This window comes from Myxocyprinus asiaticus, chromosome 23 (genome assembly GCF_019703515.2).
Source record: "Myxocyprinus asiaticus isolate MX2 ecotype Aquarium Trade chromosome 23, UBuf_Myxa_2, whole genome shotgun sequence".
In the NCBI taxonomy this organism is placed as follows: Eukaryota; Metazoa; Chordata; class Actinopteri; order Cypriniformes; family Catostomidae; genus Myxocyprinus; species Myxocyprinus asiaticus.
In genome coordinates, this window is record NC_059366.1 from 17231788 (window position 1) to 17254771 (window position 22984).

The 22984-nt window shown below is 39.1% G+C and overlaps 1 protein-coding gene across 3 annotated transcripts in view; it reads right to left on the reverse strand.

The window, feature by feature from the left end:
- The window catches only part of LOC127414220 (attractin-like), a 110217-nt gene that overhangs the window by 19897 nt on the left and 67336 nt on the right, over positions 1 to 22984 (reverse strand). For all 3 annotated transcript variants that reach the window (XR_007892764.1, XM_051652087.1, XM_051652086.1), the window contains exons 25-26: positions 19396 to 19457; positions 17890 to 17968 (exon numbers count right to left, since the gene is read on the reverse strand). Coding sequence is in view for 2 of the 3 variants with exons in the window: in XM_051652087.1 (XP_051508047.1) it covers positions 17890 to 17968; positions 19396 to 19457 (141 nt within the window). In the remaining variant the exon portion in view is untranslated. The remainder of the gene's footprint in view (positions 1 to 17889; positions 17969 to 19395; positions 19458 to 22984) is intronic.

Below are 22984 nucleotides of genomic sequence, written 5' to 3' on the forward strand. Positions count from 1 at the left end.
GTATAGAAACACCGGACTTGAGCAATCTGACGGCAAAGTTGTCGCGGGGGCTCTCATAGGCGTACACGGACTGTTTGAGTTTAGAGGGATGGACGCCATTTGGCACTGTCGTGCGCGGGGTTAATGCGCACGTTTTTCTTTTTTCTGTTTGTTTGGTTCTGGGGAATGTTCAGGGGTTGACTGTTGCACTAATGTTGGAATGTGGTCTTTATAATCCTGTCAAAATGTCAAATGTTATTCCAAATAGTGGATCGTCTCTCTCCACGTGGAATGTGAATGGGTTGGGGCACCCCATAAAAAGAAGGAAGTTTATTTCTCTTCTAAAGTATAAGAAATATGATTTCTTCAAAAAACGCACCTTTCCCCGCAGGAAGCTGAACATTTTTGAAAGATATGGGGTGAGCATTTTTTTTTATAGTGCTGGCTTGAGTAAGAGCAGGGGAGTCATTACACTGATAAGTAAACAGCTACAATTCAAATGTCTCAAACAGATTAATGATAAATTAGGAAGAGTCATTATTGTTTTAGCTGAAATTCAGGGACAAAGTCTTATTTTGGCAAATATTTATGCACCTAGCATTGATGATCAGGGCTTTTTTATAGATCCTGAAGGGATATTGCAAGCCGCTGGCACCCCTCAAGATATAATATTGTGAGGAGACATGATGGACTCAGTCCTTGATCATAGTGAAGCAAAAGTGTGCAATCCCCCTAGAGCAACAGTTAAGTTTCACAGGATGTGTACAAACCTTGGTCTTTCAGATATTTGGAGACTTTTGAACCAATCTGGTAGGGACTATAAATTTTTTTCTTCAGTCCATAATATTTACTCTAAAATAGATTTTTTTTTTTTTTATGTATATATCTAAGTCCCTCATTTCATCTGTTGTTGATTGCTCAATTGGTAATATTTTAGTCTCGGATCATGCCCTGGTGTGTTGAAAGTTGTTGCCACATACAGGGAAAATCATATAGTTGCCTCTTTAATGTATCCCTTTTGCAAAATCCTGAATTCCAACAAATGCTAAAGGCTTAAATCAATGTCTATATGGAGACCAACTGGTCCTCAGTATCCTCTGTGGGCGTGGCTTGGGAGGCACTTAAGGCGGTTCTTAAGGGTCGGATCATACAGTATGCCTCATTCACCAAAAAATTCAAAGCACAAGAACTAGTGGAATTGGAAGGGAATATTAAAAGTACAGAGGCAGAGCTGAAGCACCGAATGTCGTCTAATGGCCTCAGAGAACCTACCCGATTGAAATACACATATAATACTTTGTTGCGGAAGGTGGAGTTTTGGCTATTCAGGGCAAGACAGTCATATTTTGAGTTGGTGGACAAAGCAGAGAAGCTTCTGGCTAGATATATAAAAAAGAGAGTGTCTTTTACTACAGGCAAGGCTCCAAGGCCAGACGGCTTGGCCGCTGAATTTTTTTAACTTATGCTACAGACCTGGATCCACTTTTGATAGAAGTTTATACGAAATTATTAAAGAATGGAAAGCTTCCGCCAACCATGACACAAGCCCGGATCAGTCTGATTCTTAAAAAGAACAAGGATCCAAGTGTAAGTGTTTCCGTCGAATTTCCCTGATCCAGATAGATGTTAAAATATTGTCACAAATTTTGGCTAAATGAACAAGTTATGACATCTCTTATAAATATAGATCAGGTGGGGTTTATTTGATAACATCAGTCATTTCATCAATATCATGTGGTCAGTGGCGGATGATCAGACTCCGGTCCCTACCATCTCACTTGACGCTGAAAAGGCGTTTGATATGGTAGAATGGGATTATTTTTTAAAGATTTTGGAAATGTATGGGTGCGGGAATACTTTTATTGGATGGATTAAGTTACTTTGTAGACACCCGGTAGCAGCGGTACAAACAAATGGATTAATTTCAGATTATTTTACTCAGGATAGGGGCACCCGGCAGGGTTGCCTTCTTTCCCCATTATTGTTCTGTTTTGCCCTGGAACCATTAGCAGCCGCGATAAGAAAGGAGGATGATTTTCCAGGGGTGATGGCGGGAGGTGTGGCGCATAAGCTTTTGCTTTACGCAGATGATATTTTATCATTCGTCTCCGACCCTACTAGATCTATGCCTTGCCTCCACAGAATTATTAATTACTTTTCTACGTTCTCAGGATACAGAGTTTATTGGTCTAAATCTTGGTCTAAGCTTTGGCTCTGACAGCGTACTGCCCGGTAACAGCTTTTCAGCTGGGCGCTTTCCAGTGGCCCAAACAGGGCATTAAGTATTTGGGTATTTTATTCCCAGCAAATTTGTGCGATTTAGTTAGTTAATTTTGACCCTTTAATAAAAAGGTTTTCGAGCGATGTGGGCAGGTGGGCTTCATTACATTTATCTATTATTAGGAAGGTTAATGTTATTATAATGAATTGTATTCCAAAATTCAACTACCTGCTACAATCTCTCCCTATAAATGTCCCCCTCTCTTATTTCAAGCAATTTGATAGAAGTTCTTGCCCCTATTTCGCCATTGCTAAGCCTTTATATCAAACTAATCAGAGAAGTTAAGTTACACCCTGTTATCTTGCATTTGCACTCAGTATGGAAAAAAGTGTCCTGAGTGTTTAATTCGGACATTTATTTAAATGTTGCCTCGAGCATATGGCTGAACCCAAAATGATGTATTAATAAGTCCCCTTTCTGCTGGACAGAGTGGATTGTGAGGGAGGTTAATACACTTGATGACCTATATGAGAGTGGAGTGTTGAGATCCTTTGAAAATATGGTTCAACATTTTGGGATTCTCTGGGAGTGGTGATTACTGCTTTTGGAAAAGGTCATGAGGCATCAGTGTATTACTCCCTGCTAATTCAGAGTCTGGGGGACAGAGCTTTAACTTCTATCAAGAGATTATGGGAGAAAGATTTAAACTTGGTATTGGAGGAGGGGGTGAGGGCTAGGATTAAAAAAAAACCTTAAGTCTACATCTAGAGATGCAAGGGTGCGTCTTAAAGTGTACTGTAGCCTTTACAGTGTTATGAGTGCATAAAGCTTCTGAGACTTAAATCAGTGTAATTACTGACTGATTGCTTATATAACATGCACTGTATTTTCCAGAAATAAAGTTGCATCTTTATATAAGTCGCACTGACAGGGGTTGCAGGCACTAGCCACAAGGACCTGGAAGAAGTTGCCCGACTTCCATTCACCGGTTCAGATGTCAAACACACTCTGTGAAGATTCCAGCACCTCAGAATTTACACATCGTATCACCGTGTTTTTGGATTTGTTTTAAACAGGAACATTTGCTTAAAGTCATCGTGTGTAACAGTTCCTCATATTTTGTTTATGTTTCATGAAAGAAATGCGACAAGCCACACCAGTTTATAAAATCTGAAAGTATGCTGTAAGCACAAATAAACAGCATTTAGTCTGTGAGTAAAACAATATGCCTGCTGTATTCCATTCATTAATTAATGTTAGCGACTGTCTATCTGTGAATATTTCTGATATATTACAGTCTATGCTGTGCATTAATTATCTGGTCACTGACTGAATGTTTTTACTACAAGTGTGATGAAATGTAATTTTGTGGGCATGTGAGGAGTTGCGTTTGACAGCAGTCTAGAGTTTGTTAGAACAATAATGTTAAGATGGACAAAATATCTAAACTGGTTACATAATGTACTTTGTAAAGGTAAAATATTCTCAAATGGCAACTTTAAAACACTTCTAACTTCTATATAAATGATGTTTTCATCTGTTTTGGTGCACGTGTTTGATCAGCCAGCATCAGCTACGTATAAATGATGTACTGTATATAAGTCACTTCAGTATGTCGCAGAGCCTTTCAGATGATGAAAAAAGCACAACTTATATTCCAGAAAATATGCTAGTTAAAGATACATTCATAACAGAACTTTGTTGTAATAAATGGTACTTAAAAAAATAAATAAAAAAAACATTAAAACATGTTACTACAAAGTAGCATTGTTTTTGTTTTGTGTAGTTAAGTACAGTATATTGTTATCATTAATTCTTTTTCAAGACCTAAAAGAATGGATAAATGGAACTGCTAATTAATCAGATGTGGAACTGGAAACAGTCACTAAATTCCTGACGATTACCATGCCAACTGCTCTCTCCCTCTTTTCCGTCCATCTCTAACTGAATTAGCAGGTTATCACTTCTAATACCAAGCCATAATCATGAGATATTTAATCATGCCACCCTGAGTCACGAACTTACTAATTATAACAGATATTCATTTAACGAATATGCTCATGTTCTCAAGCAGTGACAGAACAAAATCCAAGATGACTGCTTGGGGACATTTGCCTCAGAGGAGCTCTGATCATGTAATGCTTCTCTTAATGATCTCACACAGGCGAAACATGAAATGTGTCAAGATGGATAAAACATTAGTGTTGAGGTGAACTGTCTGAGAAGTGTTATGACTACACTGACAACAGTCTAAATGAGGATGATCAAGCTCACAAAATGGACTAAACTGACAAATCAATCTGAAAATGTTGGCATCCCAACCTAAACCACAGCTAAATAAAACTTTAAAAAAATAATAAAAAAACGGTTTACATCAGAACTGAGAGGAGAGCGGTTTTGGGTAAGGATATGGGAAACAACAACCAAAACAAGCCAAACCTCAGCCAGACATTCTGCTTTGTACAGGATGGTACAAAGAAACCAAGCAAAAGCATTGTCTGCAAGGAGCTACAATACATGATGAACTAGAAAAATAAATCTCTCCAAGCAGCAGAGACCCCCTGCTGCCTAACAAGTAGTTACCATTCCAGAACTACAGGTTTCTGCTGAAACCTTTTCACTGCCAGGGTCTGGATCAGACATCACAAAGTAGATACGTTTTTTTTTTTTTTTTTTTTAAGAAATAAGACCCTAGTATTTACTTTTTTATTTTTTTTATTTTTCATGGTTCTGACATTTTCAAATGACCTAAATGACTCAAATGACTCAAAAACAGTACCCACATCCAGAAATAAAAAAATGTGACTGTCTCACCAAACATCCATCAGTCTTGACCAGCAGCAGAGCCACAAGGATAAGACTGCCATCAAGACATTACAAAAACTCTTCAAAAAAAAATAAAAAATACTGATCAAAATGAATGGTCAACATCAATTATTCTCTCATTTTACTGGCATCTGCCACTCCAAAGACCAGCTGGGGAACATGATTAGGACTACAAAAAGGATTATTAGCCATAGGGTTTATCACTGGCCGCTCCCACAACAAAAGCACAACCTGGTCTCATAGGATCACGTTACTATTACTACAGGCTAACTGAATGCATCACAACACTTTCCTGGTGAAATAAACACTAAAGGTGCAACAACAATGACTTATATTCATCGACATGTATGGCAATACATTTTAACATTTGCATTACATAACCAACTACATCTACAAGCTTGTTTAATTGCGATCAGTATGGTAGCTCAACTGATAAAATGCTAAATTTGCTAATGCGATGCAAAGGACAAGGGTATGAGTAAAGGTGAGTAAGTCCAGAGCTGAAGCATAAGCACCACAAAATGAAGTGGTTGCTTCAGCAATCATGTTTTCCATTTAACATATGCTTATACGACACTATCGGTTATGTTTAGGTTTTAGGGTAGGGAGGTTGGTTGGTTGTCTTAATTTAAAACCAGTGGCATGAGGTACATTAACCGTGTACCCCTTCTATCCTTCCTAACAATACCATCCCCACCACCCCCTCAAGTTCCAGACGTGGCGCATCGGCTTGAGGCTGTCTAAACTAGACTCGTCAAAGCGAACGTTCTAAACCGTTTATTTGTATTATTGGCAGGAATAGCACCAGAGCATGCAGCGCAAAATGGAACAGGGTATCCGTTTACTGTCGTTGCGTTGCTGCAACAGACACTTCCAGTGTTGACAGCTTCACTGATTATAATAGGATGTATTTGCTTTTGACGCAATGTGCTTCTCACGTCTGGTGTAGACAGGGTCGTCAACATAGGCCTACAACATTTTCCTTCACACTTTTTTTTGTTGTGTATCTGCAATACCTTTTAATTCAGATGCTGTACACAACAGAGGCCACTGACACTGCAAAAGTTTTTCAATATGGCAATAAATTATGATTGTGCACTGTGCAGGAAAGTTTAGTCCATTTATTTGAAGAAAATAATGTTATTCAGACTCTCCTTCTGCCAGTAGTTGGACATGTCCCACTGTTCATCGTAGCCTCAGGTAGGGACAGAAACACGGCTGCAGGAAGGAAACTTTCCTGACTTGCGTTCAAAGCGTAACACCTTCTCCTCGAAGCTCTGAAGGTGCAGATTGCTGATGCCTAATCCCCAAGGTGAAAATAATACATTTGATTGGTCAGATTTTCTGTCACTCTGCTAATACAAATGAATTACAGAACCTTTCAAAATATCCCGTGAAGTGGGACAGGGTAACGTAGAGCTACAGCGAGATAAGGAGCAGTATTGATTGGCTGCCATGGACCGCTTACACTCCGTCAAACAGGAACAACACAAAGATATTTATGGTCTACATAACATTTAAGTTGCTTTTGAGGTTGTATATTTATGTATTGTAATGCATTTATTTAATGCACATACATTGTTTTGTTTTTTTCTGTCTCCCATTTTCTCCCCAATTTGGAATGCCCAGTTCCCAATGCGCTCTAGGTCCTCGTGGTGGCGTAGTGACTTGCCTCAATCCGGGTGGCGGAGGATGAATCCAGGGGTGGTAGTCAGTGTCAATACTTGCATGCACATACATTGTTAAATAAACGAGGGGGGAAAAAAAAATCATAATTTGAATAACGCTTCTCAGTTTGTCACCCCTACTCTGATGAATTTAAACAGGCTGACTGCATGCCTTAAACTCGACAGCATTAAGGTTAAAACCTCATCTGCCTGGGGGGGAAAATTAAACTCTCTTTTAGCACCACACAGTGGACATGTCACCTCTAAACTGCCGCTATACATGTTATGAACCACGTAATATAATTTTGCAACAATGTAGCCACAGACATGTAATTTTCATGAGATCAGGCTGCACAAACTTTAAGTTAACAAGACAAATGTTGTCTCATCCCACTCTACAGTTCCCTACTGCATGATGTGAAGCAATATATTGGGAACGTGAATTTGAGCACCAGCAAATGTGTTGCTCCACTGAAGATTGTGACACTTAGGCTATTATTTGGGACTTATTTGTCTGCAACACAAGATTGCAAGATCACGCAACAAAATACAGCTGGTGTTTATCAACATCACATGTCATTGTAATGTGCATTTTCCTCAATGTTAAAAAAGTAGTGTTATTATTATTAAAGAACATAAATAAATACAAAAACATAAAAACAAAGAGGGGTGTCTTTATAGTCTTCTAACAACTCTAATAACACTAGGGCTAAAAGATTATGAACAAAATCTCTTTTAAAGACAGAAAATAAGACTAACTTCATAAATTTACACTTGTGCTCATCCTCTAATGTCTTGGGAGACTTAAGACATGACAACATTTCCGCTATGAGAACATGGCAGCTGATGCTCACTTGTTTTTTTACAATGCATTCTGGTAATTTTAGTGACCGTTTAGTACACTGGATTGATTTTGACAATGGGGCAGCCCTATAAATTGCCGACTCCCAGGCCTGTGCCCTGACTACTGAACTAGGTAGCTGATTAAGAAGCACCCAACAATCAACTTTAATAAAATCCTTAATGTAGTGTTCTAAAAATGTTGAAGGAGTCATACATATCAAACATGGTATGATCATCTGTCTGAGGTCAGAAATTTGCAAAAGTTCAGAACAAGCCAATTTTGCAGATAAGTTTCAATAAGTGGTCTTTTTGGTCTGGGGAGGAAGTTTTGAGTTCTAAAAGTCAAAGCATGTTTACCACTTTAAAAACACCAAAACAAACAAACCTACATTTATTAAAAATTTCGGACCTTGGACAGAGTCGGTAAGACATGCATTAGAGTTGTTCTAAGAGTAAAATGGACTCGCGCACACACACAAATCTATCAGATCACCTCATTACACCGCACACAGATAGAGAGAGAACATTGACAGCCATTCCCACTACGGCTAATTCACAAGCCACTCTCTGTCAGTTTAATTCATGGTTCATCAATAAAAGAGTGTGCGTGTGTGTGTGTGTGTCACAAAGGATGAAGCTGACTGAAGAGGAGCTTACAGTTGTTGAAAATCTTAATCTTATTAATCTTTATGTGTGCATTTGTGAGAAAAAGTGTGTTCAGGGTAATTGGGAAGAGAATTACGTTAATTTCATAGGGCCATAAATGAACAGTAAACACGTTTTTTTTTTTTTTTTTTAAAGAAGACTGTAAAATGCTGCTAATACCAATTATCATAGTTTTTTTTTTTTTACTTTATCACAGTACTGACAATTTTAAATGACAGTCTTCATTTACTGTTATTGTTCCTGTACCTACAAGAAATATTGCCTCAACATGACTTAAAACCAGTACAATCATCCAGAAATAAAAAATGTGATTCTGTCTCATCAAAAATCCATCATTCATTTCCAGCAGCAGAGCCACAAGGTTAAGAATGCCATAAAGACATTATAAAACTGTTCAAAAGAACAATAATCAAAATTAAATATCAATAAAGAATAATGTTAATTTTATACAGTTGTGCTCAAAAGTTTGCACACCCTGGCAGAAATTGTGAAATTTTGCCACTGATTTTGAAAATATGACTGATCATGCAATGATCATGCATGTCTTTTATTTAAGGATAATGATCATATGAAGACATTTATCATCACATAGTTGTTTGGCTCCTTTTTAAATCATAATGATCACAGAAATACTAAGCCATGGGGAGCAGAAAAGAACTGTCAAAAGACCTGCATAACAAGGTAATGGAACTTTATAAAAATGGAAAAGGATATCTAAAGCCTTGAAAATGCCAGTCAGTACTGTTCAATCACTTATTAAGAAGTGGAAAATTCAGGGATCTCTTGATACCAAGGCAAGGTCAGGTAGACCAAGAAAGATTTCAGCCACAACTGCCAGAAGAATTGTTCGGGATACAAAGAAAAACCCACAGGTAACCTCAGGAGAAATACAGGCTGCTAGGAAAAAGACGGTGTGGTTGTTTCAAGGAGCACAATATGGCGATACTTGAACAAAAATTAGAAGCCTTTACTGTGCCAATGCCACAAAAAAGCCCGGTTACAATATGCCCGACAACACCTTGACACGCCTCACAGCTTCTGGCACATTGTAATTTGGAGTGAAGAGACCAAAATAGAGCTTTATGGTCACAACCATAAGTGCTATGTTTGGAGAGGGGTCAACAAGGCCTATAGTGAAAAGAATACCATACTCACTGTGAAGCATGGTGGTGGCTTACTGATGTTTTGGGGGTGTGTGAGCTCTAAAGGCATGGGGAATCTTGTGAAAATTGATGGCAAGATGAATGCAGCATGTTATCACAAAATACTGGCAGACAAATCTGCATTCTTCTGCACGAAAGCTGTGCATGAGACGCTCTTGGACTTTCCAGCATGACAATGACCCTAAGCACATGGCCAAGTTGACCCTCCAGTGGTTACAGCAGAAAAAGGTGAAGTTTCTGGAGTGGCCACAGTCTCCTGACCTTAATATCATCGAGCCACTCTGGGGAGATCTCAAACATGCGGTTCATGCAAGACGACCAAAGACTTTGCATGACCTGGAGGCATTTTGCCAAGACGAATGGCAGCTATACCACTTGCAAGAATTTGGGGCCTCATAGACAACTATTACAAAAGACTGCACGCTGTCATTGATGCTAAAGGGGGCAATACATAGTATTAAGAGTATGCAGACTTTTGAACAGGGGTCATTTCATTTTTTTCATTGTTGCCATGTTTTGTTTTATGATTGTGCCATTCTGTTATAACCTACAGTTGAATATGAATCCCATAAGAAATAAAAGAATTGTGTTTTGTCTGCTCACTCATGTTTTCTTTAAAAATGGTATATATACAGTATATTACCAATTCTCCAAGGGTATGCAAACTTTTGAGCACAATTGTAGGGCCATAAATAAACATTAAAAAATAAAGATGGCAGATTTTCAATATATTTTACACACTATCGCCAAATTCAACAGTAATGCCCTTCAGATCCCAAATTCACCATGCGCACCACTAAATGCACAGGCACAGTCTTGTGAAATACTAACAGGGTTAGACTAAACAGACATTTCAAAGGGATGCGCTTTGAAAGACGTACATTGCCAAGATTAAAGAAAATAATCAGCAGTCTGTTAACATCAGCTCATCTCTGCTGAGTGGCCCTCATTTGCATATCTTACAATTACAAAGGACAGTCCCTGAAAAACTGATAACCTGCATCTCTGATTTTTGTGTCATAAACACGCTCTCCCCCCACGAGGCTTGTGATATTTACCTGGAATCTCTTGCAGAGTACGCACACACACACCACACAGAGCACTTTGAGGAAAGGTCATTTCTGATTTGCAATTACAGTTTCAACATCAGAGTGACCCTGAGATGGTTTTCCAAATCTTCAAATGGGATGCATGTCAACAAACACAGAATGTGCAAGTATACACATCTTTTAAGACTTTATAGACATCATTAATATTTTATTAAATATAAATGTGTGTGTGTATGTGTGTGTGTGTGTGTGTGTGTATATATATATATATATATATATATATATACACACACTTTTATATTTAATAAAATATTAATGTATACATATATAGGAATATATAGAAATAAAATGTATACTATGTATACTAAAAATATTCAAGTTGAGTTCAAAACCTATTAAAAAGTGTACAATGGAAAATGGAAATAAAGGTAAATGAAATAAAGACATGACATTGAATCCAGATGTAGATTAGATTTCCACCTCTACAATGTGTTTTCACATTGCATGTCTTTGTTCGTACTTAGGGGCAGCTAAGGGGGTCTTGGACCCACCCCAAGTAAAAAAAAAATGATTTGATAAATTCAATTTATTATTATTAGTATTTTTATTTTATTTTTTATTTTTTTTACATTTTTGTCTTCACAAACGCAATTGTTTCTGTTTATCAAACTTTTAACCAGTGACCTCAAATTTATCTTTTGTTGGAAAGTTCTAAACCTGCTTAAGTCATGTAAATAAAACTATTTTAATGTGTCCTTGTTACAGTGTAATTACAGAAGTAATTACTGATTATTACTAATTAACAACATGTACTTCCTATAGGTTTAGGGTTAGGGTACGGGTTTGGTTTAGGGTTAGTTGCTTGTAATTACGCATAATTGACTGTTATTACTATAGTAAATACATGTAATGTGTGTAACAAGGACACATTAAAATAAAGCTATATTTATTTATGATTGTTTAAACTCTTGGGATACTATACTATCCCCATGTTGAATTTTTAACATACAGGTAATTTGGCGTAAGGGTTGGGGACCCCTAAAGAGCCCTGACACGAGGCTTGAACACTGTTTTAGACCTTTTTGACTCCAAGGCCCCCCACTGTCCAAGACAATATTTGAAGGCCCCCCTCGCCCGAAACTAGACATGTCTGATTAAAATAATTAATTATGGATAATTTTTGATTCTAGAAGTTTCAGAAAGAGTCTGTTTATAATTTGTCTGAATCAGAATAAGCTTTATTGCCAAGTATGCTTGCACATACAAGGAATTTGTCTTGGTGACAGGAGCTTCCAGTGCACAACAATACAATACAGCAATAAGACTATATTTAATAATAAAAAAATATAATAAAATAAATAAATACAAATAGAATAGAAAATAAAGTATATATAGAATACACAATACGACTATATATATATATATATATATATATATATATATATATATATATATATATATATATATATATTAGGGGTGTAACGGTACATAAAAGTCATGGTTCGGTACGTACCTCGGTTTTGGGGTCACGGTTCGATACGAGTTCGGTACAACAGGAAAAATCAACTAATCCCAAATGCTAGGTTTCTTTTCATTTATTTTGAACAGACAGTAGTGCAACTTACAGTTTGTTCCACCTAGCGGCATTTAGTCCCCCCGTAAGGTAGTTGGTACAGTACAGCCTTAAGCACTAAGCAGTAAACAGAATGCACTCTTGCATAGGCCATATTTTTTCTAGGGTTGATAAAAAAAACAAAAGGTATATGGTCACAATCAGCTACAAAACTGAAAAGCATCTCGTGTTATAAAAGTACAAAATAAATAGAATAATGAAAAATAAAACTTGTGCATTAGGAGAAGCCATTCTTGTTTTGGGTTGGTGCATAGATGGTCTCTTCTTCTTCTGCTCTTTTTCCTGTTGTGGCGGTTAGCAAAGAGTGTTACATTACCGTGCGCGCCCCCTTCTGGATTGGAGTGGATTGCCGTGACTGACTCAGATGTATTCTTCTTCTGACTGCACGCACCGAACATTGACGTCAGTACCGTGACGGTTCGAGACGAATACATGTACCGTTACACCCCTAATATATATACACTATATTGCCAAAAGTATTCGCTCACCCATCCAAATAATTGAATTCAGGTGTTCCAATCACTTCCATGGCCACAGGTGTATAAAATGAAGCACCTAGGCATGCAGACTGCTTCTACAAACATTTGTGAAAGAATGGGCCGCTCTCAGGAGCTCAGTGAATTCCAGCGTGGTACTGTGATAGGATGCCACCTGTGCAACAAGTCCAGTCGTGAAATTTCCTCGCTACTAAATATTCCACAGTCAACTGTCAGTGGTATTATAACAAAGTGGAAGCGATTGGGAATGACAGCAACTCAGCCACAAAGTGGTAGGCCACGTAAAATGACAGAGCGGGGTCAGCGGATGCTGAGGCGCATAGTGCGCAGAGGTCGCCAACTTTCTGCAGAGTCAATCGCTACAGACCTCCAAAGTTCATGTGGAATTCAGATTAGCTCAAGAACAGTGTGTAGAGAGCTTCATGGAATGGGTTTCCATGGCCGAGCAGCTGCATCCAAGCCATACATCACCAAGTGCAATGCAAAGCGTTGGATGCAGTAGTGTAAAGCACGCCGCCACTGGACTCTAGAGCAGTGGAGACGCGTTCTCTGGAGTGACAAATCACGCTTCTCCATCTGGCAATCTGATGGACGAGTCTGGGTTTGGCGGTTGCCAGGAGAACGGTACTTGTCTGACTGCATTGTGCCAACTGTGAAGTTTGGTGGAGGGGGGACTATGGTGTGGGGTTGTTTTTCAGGAGCTGGGCTTAGCCCCTTAGTTCCAGTGAAAGGAACTCTGAATGCTTCAGTATACCAAGAGATTTTGGACAATTCCATGCTCCCAACTTTGTGGGAACAGTTTGGGGATGGCCCCTTCCTGTTCCAACATGACTGCGCACCAGTGCTCAAAGCAAGGTCCATAAAGACATGGATGAGCGAGTTTGGTGTGGAAGAACTTGACTGGCCTGCACAGAGTCCTGACCTCAACCCGATAGAGCACCTTTGGGATGAATTAGAGCGAAGACTGCGAGCCAGGCCTTCTCGTCCAACATCAGTGTCTGACCTCACAAATGCGCTTCTGGAAGAATGGTCAAAAATTCCCATAAACACACTCCTAAACCTTGTGGAAAGCCTTCCCAGAATAGTTGAAGCTGTTATAGCTGCAAAGGGTGGGCCGACGTCATATTAAACCCTATGGATTAAGAATGGGATGTCACTTAAGTTCATATGCGTCTAAAGGCAGATGAGCGAATACTTTTGGCAATATAGTGTAGCTTGGATGATGATGTTGAAAGCCGAACTGAAGTCCACAAAAAGGATCCTTGCATATGTTCCTGGTCTGTCCAGATGTTGCAGGATATGATGCAATCCCATGTTGACTTCATCATCCACAGACCTGTTTGCTCGATAAGCAGATTGAAGGGGATCTAGAAAGGGTCCAGTGATGTCCTTCAGGTGGGCCAACACCAGTCTCTCAAATGATTTCATGACCACGGACATCAGGGCGACGGGTCTGTAGTCATTAAGATTTTGGGTTTTTTTGGGACAGGAATGATGATTGAGCATTTGAAGCAGCATGGGACTTTACACTGCTCCAGTGATCTATTGAAGATCAGTGTGAAGATGGGGGACAGCTGGTTAGCACAGGATTTTAGACAAGCAGGTGAAACACTGTCTGGGCCATGTGCTTTCATTGTCTTTTTTTTTTTTTTTTGGAAGACACGGCACACCTCTTCTTCACAGATCTTAAGTGCCGGTTGAGTAGCAGGAGAGGGGAGGAAGGGGGTTGCAGGAGGTGTTGGTGTTTGTGTGAAGTGAAGGTCAGAGCGGATGTGGGGTGTGAGATTGGGCCTTTCAAATCTACAGTAGAACACATTCAAGTCGTCAGCCAGTTGTTGGTACCCTACAGTGTTGGGGGCAGGAGTCCTGCAGTTAGTAAGTTGTTTCAGGCTACCCCACACTGATGCAGGGTCGTTAGCTGAAAACTTGATTTTCAGCTTATCAGAAGTTTCTTTTAGCCACTCTGATTTCCTTATTCAGTGTGTTCCTGGCCTGATTGTACAAGACTTTATCCTCTGTAAGCATTCTCTTTGGCCTGACGAAGCTGCCTGAGTTCTGCTGTACCATGGTTTGTCATTGTTATATGTTAAATAAGTCCTAGTAGGAATGCACACATCCTCACAGAAACTGTATATCACAGTATCTGTGAGGTCTTCCAGATTGGTGTCTGCAGCCTCAAAAACACTCCAATCAGAGCAGTCAAAGTAGGCTTGTAGTTCCATATCTTTACTACAGGTTTAGCTGATTTTATTTACTGCCTGTAGGTTGGAAGACGACGAACCAGACAGTGATCAGAGAGTCCTAAAGCTGCTCTAGGGACAGAGCGATATGCATCCTTTATTGTTATGTAGCAATGATCCAGTATATTTCTGTCTCTGGTTGGGCATGTAATGTGCTGTTTGTATTAGGGCAGTTCATGTGTGAGGTTTGCTTTGTTAAAATCCCCAAGAATAATAATAACTGAATCCGGGTATTGTTGTTCTGTGTCTGTGATTTGATCAACCAGCTGTTGCAGCGCTGTGTTCATGCACGCATGTGGTGGGATATAAACACTCACCAGAATAAATGAAGAAAACTCCTGCGGCGAGTAGAAAGGCTTACAGTTAATAAAGAGCGCTTCCAAATTAGGACAGCACATCTTCTTTAACGTTGTTACATCTGTAAACTAACTTTCATTGATGTAAATGCATGTTCCACTACTTCTCGTTTTCCCCGTTAAATCCGCGAAGCAATACGCTCTGAACAGCTGAAATCCCAGCAGATGTAACGCGCTGTCTGGAATGGCTTCACTCAGCCAGGTTTCCGTGAAGCACAAGGCAGCAGAGGTTGAAAAGTCCTTGTTTGTATGGGTGAGGAAATTGTTAGGAAGAGAGCAGAAATTCGCTGGATGAATACTTGGCAGGGAGCCAAGACCAGCGTGCCAGCTTGCTTCCCTCACCTGCGTCTCTTGAACAGCACAGCTGCGCCTCTGTCTAAAATGTCCAGCAAAGCGTCCGGATAGTCAAAAACTGGGAAAAGATTGTCTGGTATGTGCTGCCGAATGTTCAGCAGTTCGTATCTGGTGAAACTGATTGGAAAAAGATTACTAAACACAGGACAAACAAACAAACACAACAAAAGAATTGGAGCGCTCCACACCGAGGCTGCCATCTGATTTTTAGCATTTTAATTAAGTTTAATTATTTTAACATTTCTTATTTTACATTAATTTTAAGTAAACTTGAAGCCCTCTTGGAAGTGTGCTGAGGCCCCCTAGTGGGTTCCGGCCCCCTGGTTGAGAACCACTGCTTTAGAGTGCAGCCCTCAATATCATATTAGACCGTCCCATATGAAAAAGTTATACAAGAATCTTTTAAGATGGATATCATCACTGCCAACATGTTCTGCTATGTATCTAAAAAAATACTTCATGATACAAAACTTGTTAAACATAATTATGGGCACACTGCAGGTACAACATACACTATATGGCCAAAAGTGTGTGGACATCATATGTGCTTGATGAACATTTGCTTTCAAAACCTTAGGCATCAATTTCCCCCTTTGCTGTAATAACAGCTTCCACTCTTTTGGGAAGGCTTTCCACTATACTGTAGGTAGTAACATGGCTGCATTGATTTGCTCTCATTCAGACACAAGGCTATTAGTGAGATCAGGAACTGATGTTGGTTGATGGGGCCTGACTTACAGTTGCTGTTCCAGTTCACCCCAAAAGTGATCAGTGGGGTTCAGGTCTGGGCTTTGTGCAGGCCAGTCAATTTCTTCCACGCCAGACACAGTAAACCATTTCTTTATGGATCTCACTTTGTTCACAGGGGCATTGTCATGCTGGAACAGAAAAGGGCTATCCCCAAACAGTTGCCACAAATTTGGAAGCACACAAAGCCCAAGCCATTACATAAAGAAACATTAAGATTTTTCTTTACTGAATTTAATGAAGTAACCAAATTTGTTAATTAGAAGGGGATGTCCACAAACTTTTGGCCATATAGTGTATCTCATTCATTTTAACCTGACCATAAGAGATCAAAGTTATTTGTGAACTCTGTCTCCCTTAATACAGCTCCAAGGCTTCAAGGAAACCACAAAAGACGAGTGTTAGGCATTTGGAATTTTATGAATTTGAAATTAAACTTTGGGTTACGAGCTCATATCGTTATCCATTAAGCCACCATCAGGCCTTGACTTAAAACCTTGTTCAGAGTTTCACTGGAAGAATTCTGTATAATTATTGAGATTCATCATTCACATCACCAAGTTACTTTGTGTGTATGTAAAGAGAAATGGAAGACCACTTCTGTCTGTTTGCTGGGTTATGTTAGCCCTAAATTAGCCTTCTATATTTGGTTGCCATGGAGATGATCATTAGTAAAGGTCATGAAGTGAAGCTAATTGGTCAGAAGAGTGCAAAAGTTTTACTTTCAGCACTGGGATAGAAGCTGATGTGTATGTATGCATGTGAATGTGTGATTGATTGTTGTGTGACAAAGAAGGCGGCAAGTGTTACTACTTTTTATTGGACGAGAGCACTTCACTATGCCAGATGGTAAAGAGGATCTTTTAAAGGACACTCAAATTAGCCATTATAAACACCCCTGTGTGACCTAAATTGGTCTCTTGAAACCTTTCAAAATCAAACCTCTTCAAGTATCTGTAAGGCCATAAAATCATGGCTCATACTGCTCAATGACATCACTTTAAAAAAATAAAACTGACCAGCATGTGACGTAAACAACCAGCTGATTGCTGACAATCAACAAATTGTTGAAAGTACATTTCAGGTACATTTAGAGTTGTTAGCTGACCCAAAACCTAACTGGGATCGATTTAAACTAATTCAAATTGTCTGGTGTAACAATAATTTCCATAAAGTGTGAAAAACTTTGGCATCATTCAATGATCTTTCTGACTGTGATAGAATGATATAGCGACATGACCATTTAATAGGCCAATAACTGTCTACTTTGAGACTGTCAGCCAATAATAATACCTGTGTGGCATGCAAGGTGCTAGACCTTCTATTCCAAAATCAACAGACAACCTTTTAACTCTCCAAATTCGATAATATACGTATTGTTTTCAAATGCATCACTTGACAGTCTCGCCAATGAGTAATGAATTAAGTAACTTAAGCAACATCGGCATTGGACATTAAAACCCTATATCACTTGTGGACAAATTCACAGATAAATAAGTCTGAATGCCAACTTTTGGAGATGCAAGTGTCACATTAAAAGGGTTAGTTCAAAGTGGGGTAGACCATTATGTGGCTTGGGAGGTCATTACAACTCGCCGAGACAATGACTGTGACTTGCTAACAAGGAGGGAGATGCTGCAGTACTGACCTCTCTTCGCCGTGATGCCCAGCAGCTTTGTTTGATCTTCCATACAACTGCTGCCACCAGAAGCAAGGACAGGAAACAGCTACACACAGATTGAACAGGAAATGGAAAAGAAGAGAACATTTTTTTAGATTTTTGGAACTTCCCCTTAAAAAAACATGTTCCAACGAGCCATGCCAAAGTCATATCTCAAGCACACACATGGGGCTGATCATGTTTAATGGATTACAGGTAGCTCCACATCAGCAGGTGTGCTAAAGATCAGGAATGTCTGCACCCTCATAATAACAGGCCCAGTCATAATGAATGCAGCTCTTGTGAATAAGAGAACTCTGCTGTATGTATGTGAGATCATCAAAAATGACTAGGTGCACTCTTATCCTTAACAACAGCAGGTGTGTGCAGAGTTGAAATACACTCTTTGGGTCTTGGGAATACTTCACCCACACATATACACACCAAGGCTATGAAGAGTGCAATTCATCATGGCTGAGTCGACATAACTAATGATTAGGAACCCTGGCCAACCTGAGCCATGGGTGGGTGTATGTATGTAATCTGTGTGTTTGTGTGTGTGTGCACAAGTTTATGCATCACATGTGTGTCTTAAGTATACAGCATGACCGGATCTGAGTGATTGTCCAATTTTATCATCCTCTTGCTGTTTCTGAATCAATAAGAGCTATAACAAGCCACATGCTGTAATTTTTACTGTGGCTGTGAGGGAATGTGTGTGTGTGTGTGTGTGTGACAAAGTGAAAAATAATAGGAGAGAGAGAAAGACTGTGTGTGTATTCTCTATATATGGTCTACGCCACCTGCTTCCTGAATCAATAACATATAACAGCAGGTCTCCAAGAGGTGAATTAGAGCTTAAAGCCATATCACACCCCAAAACCACTTACACAACCTCACCCCAATAAATGCACAAACACTCACTACCTCCAAAATTGTACACAATTTAGATTCCCAATAAAAGGAGTATCTATGACTTCAAAAGTTGATCATAAGTGACTTAAAGGCCCCATAACATGGTTTTAGGAAAGCTGTTTTCTTTCCTGTGTCAACATATTTCCTATTAAAGAAGAGTTTTAGCGGGACGTATCAAAGGGCCCGTCCCTTTTTTATAAAATAGCCAATACACATTAGTTTACATTACAGCCATAAACAATGATTTGCTATTTAGTAGTTGGTTGCAGGTGGTATTAGGGGGAGGAACATTCGCATTCTAGAGAGCATTTGATTGGACAAAAATCAGTGTAGTGCACTATGTGTCATCAATATTTTTGGTCCGTTTTCTCAGAAGAGAAAGGCTGTAGACTTTAAATGCATATATCTGCTAAAAATAGTAAATTTTGTCAACTTTTAGGAGAACACTAGCATAAAGATGACTACAAAGCTAATATACAAAGCCACTTAAATTTTAGTTTGAAACTTTAATGATTAATTCATATACTTGTAAATCAAACTGTGTTTACTTTTGGCTATTACACAAGCAAACCATCTTACCTGAAGAATGTGACAAAGAACTGAACCAAATCCATGAAGTTACTGTGTTGAGAGAAAGCAATCTGAAAGAAAGAGAAACAGTTATTTTAACTAGTGAGAATAAAATTAACATGCTTGTGTGTGTGTGTCTTTTGGTCTGTCTAAATAGGACATGGAAGCAAATGTTTCGTTTCTGATTGTATCAATACTGCCCTCTGCTGATACACTGCTCTCTCTCTCTCTCTCTCTCTCTCTCTCCACACATTCAATAAAATCAAGCAATTCTACAATTTGAGACTCTCCATCCCAAAGCAAATCTAGTTACCACAAGCAATCACATTATTATTGGCACACCTACAATATGCTAATATACTGGATTTCCAATAACTAGGAGGAGAAAGCAAGAGGAAAGGGGTAAGAAACAGAGATTGGGCTGTCGGTTTGAGGAACAGGAAATGTTGCTCTTTGCGTAAAGCAACATTTCACACTTGTAATTTTAAAAGCGATTTAGCACCGTTTTAAAACCCTTAGTTTTAAAGCCCTGTGTGCAGTGAGAAACAATGTTGTGCTAGAATGTAATTATAATTATAATAATTTTATTTATCATACATTATACATTTGCACATATACAGTGCTAGTTTCACTTATCCCAGCTAAGCTGGGGGTCAGAGTGCAGGGTCAGCCATGATACAGTGCCCCTGGAGCAGATAGGGTCAAGGGCCCAAGAGTGGCATCTTGGCAGTGTTGGGGCTTGAACCCCCAACCTTCTGATCAGTAACCCAGAGCCTTAACCGCTGAGCCACCACTGCCCTGTAATGGTAAGTTGTTCAGCAACATCCAACCAATAATAAACTGCCTCAGTGCTTACTCATGCAGCAATTGCTCAGAGCATAAACTTTCAAGTGTTATTTAGTTTCAGCATCACAGGAAAACTGTTAAAAAAGTTGAACTGTATGGCCAAATGCTCCTCTGCGCTTTACTTAGATTTTTAGGTCTATGATTTTCATTTTTGCAGTATGTTCCAGAAAACAATAAAAGCAGACTTATGTAGCGGCATTTCCATAGGTGTGTGCTTGTTGTGTGCTGGACTTGTCAAATAAGTCTTAACATCGTACATTTGTAAATAAGAGCACTGACCTGAGTTTTACAAATGTGTGTAATCTCAAATTCAAACAGTGTTTGAAAAGTACAAACAGTGTAAAACATGGAACCAAATAACCCAGGATCATGTTAAAATGACACTGGGTTAACAATTTCAAGCGTGAAATATAGTTGAAAGCAGTGATGACGGGCCCAAGCACAACTGGTCCATTTCCACCCGGTGGCTTTCAGAAAACAATGTAAGGTGGACACATGCATTTGGAATTTAACATTATTCTAAACAATTTTGAAGCAATATGGGTAAATATAAGAGGACTATTTTAAAGTCTTTTGTAAGAGCCACACTTCCTGCTGCCAGGCGGTGGCGATATGACCGTGACCCAAAATAGTCAAATCCATGTGATTAGCCCCAAGAATGAACATACATCTCAATTCTGATCTAAATCACACATTGCACACAGAAGATATGAGACACTTCCTATTTCCCTTCATTCACCATACATTTATTGCCTCGCCATGGCTACACCGTTTGATATATAAAAAATCTGTTCATAATTTAGCATCTTCAATGTCTTGGCTTAAGGCTGCCTAAATTTAAGGCTTTAAATTTTCAAAAAATGCACATTCAATCCAAAATGTCCAACTTCCTGTTGGGTGGAGCTAATGGATTTAATGTTGAAAGTTGTCCAGCTTGATGAGAACAATATATGTAGCAAGTTTGGTGACCGTAGAAGAAACTGAACCCACCACTTTTGTCAAAAGGTGGCACTACAGAGCTCCCAGGCCATGCCCATTTACTAACATTTGCCCAGGCCTAATGGCCGACAACTCTGATGTGTGTGCAAAATATCATGAAAATTCAAGCTTGCCAAGTACCTCAAAAACATGTGAATATACATAAAAAGGAATAATGACATTTAATGCATTGCCATGGCAACACTATTTAAGATATCAAGAATCCCTTCAGAATTTTAAATCTGCACTGCCTTGACATTATTCTAAAAAAATTTGAAGCAATTCAGGTAAACATAAGTGGGATATTTCAAAGTCTTTTAAAAGTGCCACAGTTGGTGGCGCTACGACTGTGACCCACAATAGCCACATCAATGTGATCCAGTAGGTGGCGCTACAGAGCCCTCTCTACACGCCCATGTATGAATTTTGCACTTTCAGTGCTTGGGCCCTAAATATAATAAATTTTCAATGTCTCAGTATTTATGCAGCAGCGACCACAGCCAAAAGCTTCGAAAAGTTGCATCACTTCTTGTCCTTCCATTTTAGGGATGCATAGCCTTAAAACTATGTACCATAAAGGGGACAGAGAACACATTTCCACAATCCTGTCATTGTCTCTCCATCTTTCACCTGCTTTCAAACAAGCTCAGGCTTCCCTCTATTTTCCTCCAGGCATTTCCAAAATAAGCACAGGATCTTCACTGATGGAGAGAGGGAGAGGGAGAGAGAGAGAGAGAAGGCCAGACATCCACAGCGTGGATGGTAAATTCACACAGAGCTCTTATTGAGCAGATGCTGTGTGCTGATACAGCCTCTCTCACATAGCAAAACCCCCATGTTCACACACACACACACACAGCCTCAAAGAAACTCCGGGCCTGACTCACAGCTCCAGCACACACTGATAACCCCCCCCCCCACACACACACACACACTATATAAAACAATAATCAGACTTATCATTGTCAATCACACCTGACAACCTCAGTCTCACATGGGCATTCATGCTGTGGCTGTGACAGAAAAGACTATACGTATATAGCTGATGTTAGTCACATTTCAGGAAATAATGATGTGATGTGAAAAACCTAACCTAACACAGAACGTTTTAGTATAGGTTTACAACTGGTGGGTCACAACTCAAAAATGGGCCACATTTCTTTAATGCAAATAATAAAATGGAAGTAAACATATAACCATGCATAGTAAGGATCTCAAAATTAATAGGCATATCGAGTTTTAAAGGGAGGAGAAAATAACATTTGTTGCTGATGAAACTGTTATTCTGGCGCATATTCATCTGTTACTTTGTAGTATGACTTAATACTATTACAATATTTAGCTCAGTGTTTGTTTCACATCTTAGGCTGTTGTTTATGGATTTATAAAATTGTCAAATCTTTCTTTTCAGCCAATTCAGTCATGATAATTTTGCACTTTGTGGGGGTGACTGTTAGTTTGCGGGAAATCTGATGAAACAAGTGAAAGCAGTAATTAGTTTGTAAAAGGTCCCAAGTTTTTATTGCTATTTTTTACTTATAAATCAATTTCTAGTGAACAAAACAAGCATTGTAGTTTTTAAATATTTGCTTTGGTATGTCAAAAGTTCACCTGAATTTGTATTAGATCATTAGACAAGACATGGTGCCATAGAAGGCCATCAGAAACCAGCGTCCTTACAAGAGGCCTTCATACCCAAATCGCCTGTGAATTAATTGACTTTCAGGGCAGTGAGGCATCAAGGCAGCTACCTCAGCTTTTAGACGAGGCCACT